This window comes from Panthera tigris, chromosome C1 (genome assembly GCF_018350195.1).
Source record: "Panthera tigris isolate Pti1 chromosome C1, P.tigris_Pti1_mat1.1, whole genome shotgun sequence".
NCBI lineage: Eukaryota > Metazoa > Chordata > Mammalia > Carnivora > Felidae > Panthera > Panthera tigris.
This window is the reverse complement of record NC_056667.1, coordinates 7,303,172-7,313,259: the sequence shown is the minus strand read 5'-3', so window position 1 is coordinate 7,313,259 and position 10,088 is coordinate 7,303,172. Positions and strand designations below refer to the sequence as shown.

At 38.6% G+C, this 10,088-nt stretch overlaps 1 protein-coding gene across 8 annotated transcripts in view; it reads right to left on the bottom strand.

Annotated features, from left to right (window-relative positions):
* The window catches only part of KIF1B (kinesin family member 1B), a 144,129-nt gene that overhangs the window by 80,755 nt on the left and 53,286 nt on the right, over window positions 1-10,088 (bottom strand). For all 8 annotated transcript variants that reach the window (XM_042997509.1, XM_042997510.1, XM_042997506.1 and 5 more), the window contains 4 exons: window positions 6,708-6,783; window positions 5,898-5,976; window positions 4,654-4,796; window positions 214-347 (listed from right to left, as the gene is read on the bottom strand). In XM_042997509.1, the coding sequence (XP_042853443.1) occupies window positions 214-347; window positions 4,654-4,796; window positions 5,898-5,976; window positions 6,708-6,783 (432 nt within the window). The remainder of the gene's footprint in view (window positions 1-213; window positions 348-4,653; window positions 4,797-5,897; window positions 5,977-6,707; window positions 6,784-10,088) is intronic.

Sequence of the window (10,088 nt, the reverse complement as noted above, 5' to 3'; positions counted from 1 at the left end):
CTCTCTAATCTCTGTCTGGCCATGTCAGACTCAAGCATTCTGGTGAAAAGCAACTGATGATATCATGAAGCAGCAAATTCCATTTTCAGGACACCTCTAGGGGTTAGAAAGTTCTTCCATATCCTCAACAAAAATCTCAGTGGTTTTTAAGTCCTAACTCTGCCTTATGGAACTATGCAGAACACCTTTCATTCAGTCTGAGGTATTACTTACCTTTAGGCGTTCAATGGCTTCCTCTCCTCCAGGTGTAGACATGATCCTCTCCTGAATACTGGTCACAGATGTTAAGCCCACCTGACTACTGAGTGAGCAGGAAGATGGAGATGAAGTAAGAGACCCCATGGACGCTGTGGAAAAATTGCCAGGGCGTTGATTCTCAGAGGCTAGCAAGTACCTATGCTTATTGTTCTGAAAATCTTTCAGATCTGGGAGACAGAAAGAAGGGAAGGCAGAAAAAGTGGAGAGGGGGGGAAAGGAGCAGAGGGAGAAAAAAGACAGGAAGGAACACCAGCGTAAGAAAGGAGAGCATTAAAGCGCCAAGACAGACACATTATGATACAAAGACAAGTTATAATTTGTTCTAGATGGCAGTTCTAAAACATGTCTGTCTTTAATACTGGTATCGTAGAGGTGAAGAACCACTTCTGAATTTAGAAACTAAGAAACTCCAGGGTGGGTTAACATTGTATTTGGTAGAGGGTAACCAGAGCCTCAAAGGATAATGCTCAGGCACCCTCTGTAAATAAAACATGCTACGTTCCTTCTATTCTTTCTACGGCTCCGAATCTACAATGTTTTAAATTTACACTACTCTTAAATCTCAGTAATTTATCATGGTAAAGGAAAAAAAAGATGATCACATATTTATCAATAATATTAACCTGGCCCAGTATTTTATGGCATTCAGCAAAAATTCCCAAGAAGATGCTACAGTTAAAACAAAAATCTGAGCACTCAGTAGCATCCTTCGTATAGCAGCATTTCAACATGCTAAAAAGGACCTTTAAAATATGCTTTTAAAAAGGAGAGGTAACTGCAGAAATCACAAGAATTTTGTGTAAGTTCTGATTAAGAACTCAGGGCCAATTGCCTCAACAGGGAAGAACAATCAGCAAATTGATGAAGTTGGTATGCTTTTCATTCATCTATTAGATCAAGCAAATCAAGGCTGATTATTTGCTAACTATTGCAAAGTACAGCTCTTACTTTGCCTAACAGGACTGCCAGGAGTCACTGGTAGGCCGAGTTGCCAGTATGAAATGCAAGTTTCAGGGACATACTTTCACTTACTAAAAAGTCTTTAACAGAACTCTAAGTTCTGTGTTTAAATTTAGTTTTGATAAAAAGAGCCACAAACAACAAAATTAATTTGCTCTATGTACTTTCATTCATTTGTCATCCTTGTCACAGACACCAGAGAAAACCCATGGGTACTGATGGATTTCTATTTTAAAATTAGCTCATATTTAAATTTGAGAAAGTCGGCATTACTTAAAACTTGTATCAAAACTAAGTTAAGTTTTCCTTAAATGATACGAGCCAAAGAGTCAGAAAGCAGTATTATTGCTCTCTCTGGGTCTACTCATCTCTATTTAATCAAAGCCAGTTCTTGAAACCCCTTAAAACCAGTGGTTGCTTCAAGACAGTTTGAAAACCACCATCTGCAAATAGAGAACATAGGAAAACAAGCAAGTTTTAAAAGGGGGATGGGAACCGGAGCAAAAAATCAGCCATCAGGTGACGGCGGCAAGGTCGGAAAGAATAGGATGGATGGAGTTCAGAAGGTCCAATGGACACATGCAAGCCCTAAAAGACATTAAGAGTAGTAGACCGAAATGGAAATTCGTAAGTAGCCAGGGCTGCTTTCCTGCAGGGATACAAAATTAAAACTTAGTCATGCAGAGCTTTTTGGGAGATGCCACACTGCTCAGAAAAGAGTGACGCGACAAGCTGATAGCAGCACCACCTGGGGCACAAAAGCAGGAGCGAGATGGCGTCTTTCTCACATCAGTATCGGTCAGCTTTGGAAATCTCAGACAGAGCTGTTCTGGTCCAAGAGCCACTGGGTATTGGAGTCTTACTGTGTCCGCAAGGCCTAGCCTCATCACAGCAGCCAGGGCTGCGTTTGCTTTCTCCTGTGTGTTTCCTCCTAGTCAAGCCCTATTACATGCCTCATTAAATGAACAAGCAAATCAATTAAAATCTAAACTTAACCAAGAAGTCAAGATTCTTCATTTCTTCTAAGATAAAGATCCCCTCATGAAAAGGGTAAGAAACCACGTCCTCACCAACTTAATGATAGACATGGAGAGGACAACGAGGTGTCTAGGTATTTATGATCCGTCATAAAATATCCTCATTTCAAGCACACATTTTAAATTTAATTTGTAATTCCAGAAAAGGAAAACAAAAAAGTTTTCCTAATCACCATGTAAGCTGAGGCCCAAGATATGGAGGAAACTAACTTAGCAGAAGCACAGGTGAGGGCTAACCCAACATTCACAGAGCTACTCAGTCATGGATCGTTTGGCCAACGGCAAGCGGTTGTTTTTAGTTATACGTACACTACGTCTCAGAGTTATATAGCTAATTTAAAAGGATCTTTCTATTAATCAGACCCTGAAGGAGCTCAAGAGGCCAAAAAGGCGTAGTAATGATTAAAAGCTGGAGCTGAGTTACACTATCCAATCCAACCACACAGAAACCATGAGATCTCAGTAGCAAATTAACCACCCCAGGTAAGCGGTGTCCTCATGGGTAAAAGTGGGCATAACGGAACTTTTTCCAGAATCAGTGACAGGATTAAATGAGATAATACATTCAAGGTCCCTAGAATGGGGCCCAGCACTTTATAAACACTCAGGATATGTAAGTTGCTGTTGTCACCACCATCATCCGCTATGACTTTGGATTCAGTTTAATCACAGAAGTGGAAAAACTGAAGAGTAGAAGTAGGAAGAGATTCTCAAGCCTATTAACTATTTAATCCACAAACTGAAATTCAGCAGTGTGTTTGCCAAATGGAGAAGGGCTAAACCAGGATCATTTCTGAACCTATAATACGCTCTGTCTGGGATTTCCCTGTTAGGATCGCTGGCATGCAAAGCTCATTTTAAGGCTGATCCAGCAGAGGCAGATTAGCAAATCAGAGTACTGGAAATAACCAATACATGAAATACACACATTTGCCTCCACTTCCAGAGTAATCATCGATCAATGGATCAACTGAAGGTAAGCAGGAGGGAAAATACAAGAAGGGTCAAAGTTCAGGTTCAGCAGTGACACAGAGAGGGAACAGAGCAGTATTTGGCATTTGGGAAGGTGAAAAAATTAACACTCGGAATACATGATCATTTTGCACACTGTATTCACTCAAACTCAGGTGCTAATCAGTAAAAAAACTAAACTCAGAGGCTTTTAACACCTTATTAGAATTCCAAACAATAGAATATTAATTTTTTACTTAAAAACTAAAAACATGCTTTATCAAATAAACCCATATAATATTCTACCCGAATCATCCAGTTAACTCAACTTCTGATTAGACATTAGTCAGGCGGAATACTGAGGTTAAAAAAATATGTATTTTTCTTAAGTTTATTTATTTTGGGAGAGCAAGTGAGTGTGAGTGGGGAGGGGCAGAGAGAGAAGGAGGATCCCAAGCAGGCTCCGCACTGTCAGCGTGGAGCCCAACGTGGGGCCTGATCTCACAAACCACGAGATCATGACCTGAGGCTAAATCGAGTCAGATACTTACCCGATGGAGTCACCCAGGTGCCCCCCAAAAAGACTTATTTTAAGACAATACTGTGAAATGATATTCTCTGGAAGTCTCATTCTTAAACTTGATAGGAAATGGATAATTTCCCCTTTGTGTGTTCATAGGGAGCAAGGTGGGGAGTGTTCCTCGATCATTTTGCAGGAAGGGAAAGATACCACTCAAAGGTGAATCTTATCTGAAAGGGGACTGAAATAGTGTGTTTGTTACACATATATTATTGCTGCTACATCAATCCAGAGAAGCACATAATACAAAAACAAAAATTTCATAACATTTTTATGAAGTGATTAATTTCTCAGTAAGAATAAGCTCATTCCAAATAAACTTCACTGCTGATCTAAAATGAAAACCTAATAAAAATACAAGCAATGAGGGGCGCCTGGGTGTCTTAGTCAGTTAAGTATCCGACTCTTGATTTCAGCTCAGGTCATGATCTCACAGTTCATGAGATCGAGCCCTGCGTTGGGCTCTGTGCTGACAGCGTAGAACCTGCTTGGGATTCTCTCTCTGCCCCTCCCCGTCTCGTGCACGTGCACACTTTCTCTCTCTCTCTTAAGATAAATAAACTTAAAAGTATATATTTAAAAAAATATAAGCAGTGACATATTTACATTTTAAAAACTAATTTAAGGACTTCAATAAAAACTTTAAAAACTTTCACGACTGGATAGCCTGGTACATACTACATAAAGAAATTCTGAGATTGTTTTCATTGGATTTTTTTAAAACTTAAGAAAAAGCAAAAAAAAAAACAAAAAAAAACCACCTTTTTTTCCTACTATCTAACTTCATAAGCTCTTTTAATCTAAGTTTAAATCTTAGAACCCTGAAGAGGGAAAGATTAGAGTTTGCGTTGACCTTAATTCACTTACTATCGATAATATCTCCCAGTCCCTGAGCACGAAGAAGGTCCTTCAGCCGCGTCACCTCCTCCTTTAATTCACGAACCAGTTTGGCATTGGGGTCCTCGTTGATAACAGCATTGCATTTAATTTGCTTTGCACGATCTGCATATCTATATCAAAAAAAGGAACATTCATTTTTGCCATTCCTCAGATACTCTACTTCTCATAAATAACGTATCATTATTTCTATCTCTAAATCAAACAGCTTGAGTGTTTACACATTTTATAAGCCTTAATAATAACACATGCATAGGATGTTTTACAGTATCTTATAAAGATGAAGAAAAAGGCTCAGATGAATTTAATGATTTACCCAAAATCATAAAAGAAATAAATACCAGAAGAGGACTCAAAACGAATCTGTCAGACTGTATAGTGTTCTTTCCATTATATTAAAAGTGTGTCTTCAACAGAAGAAGAGTAGAAAGCTCCAGATTAAAGTAATAAAATCTACTGCACATACAGATATACAGCTGATGCTTGGACAACATGGGTTAGAACTGTGCAGGTCGACTTATAATCTGATTTTTTCTGATAAATACAGTCCAGTACTGTAAATGTATTTTCTCTCATGATTTTCTTAATAACATTTTCTTTCCTACAACTAACTTTATTGTAAGAACACAGTATAAAATACATGTAACATAAAAATATGAGTTAATCAACTATTTGTGTTAAGGCTTCTGGTCAAGAGTAGGCTATTAGTAGTCGAGTTTTGGGGGAGTCAACTTATATGCAGATTTTTTTGACTGTGCAGAGGGGAGGCACCCATGACCACTGAGCTGTTCAAGGGCCACCCGTGTTCTATTAGTGAACATTCTGTAATTTTTTTTAATACGACACATACTCATAATTGCATTACTTGTTAAGACTTGAGCATCTCTATAATGACAAACACCACAAGAAGGGGACACTTCTTTTCACAGGGATGAAAATGGTAAGAAACTTTCACTGTTATCTAAAAGTTATCCAAACATCTCATTTGAGCAATTTTAGTATCTTTCCTATGAAAAAGTTCCTGTCTTTGCCATTAACAAGTAAATCCTATTACAGTAGAAGTCTCCCCCAACACATGTTTTCCCTGTTATGAGAGGGCTGGATCATTACTTACACAAAAAGTTACCCATATATCATAAGAAAATCCATGGCATAACAAAATGATTTATGGTGGCACAGTGTTCTATTTTGCTACCGAGATCATATCGGAGTACCTCAAAGTGCTCAAAGTTTCATCATAGTTGATATCTGCTGGGCTCAGAGCAGCAACCATTGCAGTCCGAGAATTACCACCTAAAAAGATGAATCATGGTCATCTCAAATCATATGCACTTTAGAAAGAAGAACTTTATTAAATGTGTCAATTTAGACAGCACAATCTCAGATCCTAAGATTTAACCAAGAGTCAACAAATGTCTCAAGTTCCTATGCCAGACACTGTTATACTCTTAATCTTGGTGTTTGAATCTACTGTGACCAGTTTCCCTCTCCCGCTCCAGCTAAGACCTCAGCCACTCCACCAAAGTGCTGTTAGTGAGTGAAAAGTCACAGTGACGTGGACAGTCCAACAGGCTATTCTCAGCCTCTTCCATCCGTCACCAACATTTGACACAGCCGATCATTCCCTTCTTTCCATCAGGAAGGAGGGAAGGAGGCTAACAGAACAGAGAATAAAGAGCAATGCCCTGAAGGTCCAAAAACATCAGCAAAAAGGTAATATGGAGTTTTCAAAGAGGTCTGAAGAAGGAGCAAAAGTCTGAAGTAAGTGTGGTTAGGAAGACAACCACACCACGGTTCATGTTCCAAGGTCAACAAGATAGGGGAGAAAACTCTGATTTAAAGGTGAGCAAATCCAACCAGCTTAATTCAAGAGCAAAAAGGAAAAGAAGGAGGGAGGAGTCAGGTTAGTAACATGGGTATCTAGAGATTATTCTTTTCCAAAACAAATATACAAGACAATTAACCACAAAAGATAATCAGTAAATAGCTTTGAAAAGATAACCACACACTGGTGTTCAACGTACCTAGATTTTCCCGAAGGAGCCAAGTAAGTACAGAATCCCTGTAGGGAATAAAATCAGTTTTCTTTTTCTTCTTACTCTATTAAACAGAAAGAAATGGTCTTAGCATTGCTAGGGAGGAAAAATTCACATGGAAGGCAAACCAGTCTAAAATTCCCAAGCAAAGTACCATAGAACCCCATCACTGCTGAAATTTAACACTCATGGCTTCAATTTTTCACCATACCCAAATTTCATGCAATGAAGTAATTTTTTTTTAATATTTTATTTTGAAAAATTTACAACATACACTCAAACAATCCCTCAAACACTTAACGGTTTTTCTTCCTGAACCATTTTGGAATGAACTGCAGACACCATGCCCTTTCATCCCTAAATACTTAAGCAGATAAGGCCATTCTCTTACACAGTCACAGTCCAATGACCAAATTTAGGAAATTTAACATCCATACAATACCATTATCTAATATACTGTCCATATCATATCTTTCATAGTTGCTAGTGTTTTAGAGCAAATCCAACATTTCACCTATAAATATTTCAGGTATGTATCTCCAACAGAGAAGTACTTTTTTTAAAAAAAGGTAACTAGAGGGGCGCCTCGGTGGCTCAGTCGGTTGAGCATCCAACTGGCTCAAGTCATGATCTCACGCTTTGTGAGTTCAAGCCCCACGTCAGTCTCTGTGCTGACAGCTCAGAGCCTGGAGCCTGCTTCGGATTCTGTATCTCCCTCTCTCTCTGCTCCTCCCCTACTCACACGCTGTCTCTCTCTCTCAAAAATAAAAAAATATTAAAAAAATTTTTTTTAAATAAAAAAGGTGAGGTGCCTGGGTGGCTCAGTCAGTTAAGCGTCTGACTTTGGCTCAGGTCATGATCTCATGGTTTGTGAGTTCGAGCCACGCGTCAGGCTCTGTGCTGACAGCTCAGAGCCTGAAGCCTGCTTCAGATTGGGTGTCTCCCTCTCTCTCTGTCCCTCCCTTGCTCATGCTCTCTCTCTCTGTCTCAAAAATAAATAAAACATTAAAAAAAATTTTTTTTTAATCAAAATCAAAAAGGTAACTATAAAAACCATTATCACACATTAACAAAATTAATAATAACTCCTTAACATCACCTGATATCTAATCCTCAAACAATTATTTTTTACTTTTGCAGAAGGGCAGATATGAATCCTAGGCATTCCAGGTTGGATGTGTAGGAGCAAGTCATTTAGTTAATGAATTTATTTGGCCAAACACCAATTCACCAAGTGGACTGTTCCATCTCTAATAACTTTTATAAAGTAATGGACATTTGGTTTCTTTGGAAGGAAATTATGCCCCCCAAAAATCCAACTGACAGAGTTAGGGCTCAAAGTGAAAAGGTCTAAGACAGTGATGCGATCTTGACTCTGAACACTTACAAAGACTGCAAGATGAATGTTCTGTATATATGTATCAAGCATTTACCTATACTGCTGTGACCTTTCTCACTATCACAGGATAGAGCAAAAGCCACCAACACAAAGCCAGCGCTAAAATGAGAAAATTATATCCTTGAAAGTAAAAATTAACGTGAACGCTTGGCAGACAGACAACAGTTACTGCAGCATCCTCCTAGCTGACGACCATGTAGGGATAATTTAAGAAGCCACTAAGGGGAAGCCAGTGTTCACTGAAAAACATCTCCCCCTATTCCTGGTCCAATCTGAGGTTAAACTAAGGATGATCTAGTTTTTAAAGTTTATTCATTTTTGAGAGAGAGAGAGAGAAAGAGACAGACAGACAGACACACAGAGTGCGAGTGGGGGAGGGGCAGAGAGGGAGGCACAGAATCTGAAGCAGGTTCCTGGCTCCAAGCTGTCAGCACAGAGCCCGTCGCAGGGCTAGAACTCACAAGCCGTGAGATCATGACCGGAGCCGAAGTCAGACACTTCACCGACTGAGCCACCCAGGTGCCCCAAGGATGCTCTAGTTCTTGCAAAAGCATGGGCCTTCAGAAAAGGAGTAGTAACTAAGTAGCGGACCTCTAGTGTGTTGAGGAGGAGAGGGAATCGGCAAGTAGCACTTTAATTCCATCTCTCATAGCACAGACCTCTAGGGAGAATTAACCCGTCAGTCACTCATAGTTTAGTGGGACTGTCATCCCACCACAAAACTCTGGAGGCCTGCGACCTCAGTCTATTTTCGCTAGCCCCACACCACACCTAACCACTCCGCTTTGCCTGAGGTTGGTTCGTGCTGAAAATGCTGCAAGATTTAAAGTACGTCAGTTATAAGGACTCCAAACAGTACTGTAAAAATAAGCAGTATCTCTTTGCCAAAAATGTTCTATTTTCATTTCGGTCAATTAGACTAAATTAAGAAGGAGTAGCTAAATAAAGAAGCATAAGGAGAACTTCCATCTTTTCCATTTGAAAATACCTCAGAATTTTAGCCACTTCTTTTCTATTTGCTGTCTTACAAATTAATCTCATCTGTTCTCACAAAGAAGTGCCTCAGTAATTACCTAAAAGGGTTTATGTTTATTTATATCAGTAACCTTTCTAAAAAGAAAAACTATCAAGTATGGGTGATAATAATCCTGTTTCTCTCCCCAGTGGAAGTAACAGTACATTTTAATTCACCCCAAATTATGCTTGTTACAGAAAAACTAAAACTTACTTCTGATCTGTTAGTAATGGCATAGATGCCAAGTACTAAACTGGGTTTTGACAAAATCATTCTAAAAAATTCATTTGCAAATTAATTGTGGCACAGAGCAGCGTGAGAAATATGCAGGTAAATACTTTGTAAGCTTTTCCTTTGGTTGATATGAATGTTAACAATGAGCAAACGGACAGGCCAAGTTGGGAAAGCCACTAAATTCTAACAGCTTTCATGGTTCTGGGACCCAGACTCGATATCTGAAGAGTATCTACACATGCATCATATCAAATAACAGATTTTTAAACTTAAGGCAGCTTTTTCCAACAAGCAGAAAGAAACAGGAAAAAAAAAAAAAGCATTACTTGTTACGAAGTAATTTTTGTGTAAGTAGAAAATAAATCTACATGCTTAAAACATAGAATGAAATATTTCATGGCAGATACTGGCTGCTATCTCCAATGTTACTCATGTGATTCAAAACAAACTGTTAAGTGCTCCATTATTTATACAAAATAGTACTGAGAAATTTTAGAGTATTTGTATAGGAATATAAGGAAAAGTCTATTGTATTTCGATTAAAAGGATGCAAAGAGTAGGTTTTCTAGATACAATTATAGTGTTTAATTTGATTCTACAGCCTTCACTTTATATATAACCAGAGTAGAAAAAAATTTTTCTAACAATTTAAATAATCCATGACTTCTCATGATAGGAAATAAGATTACACAAAGAAATCTAAGGAACATGTCCTAATAAC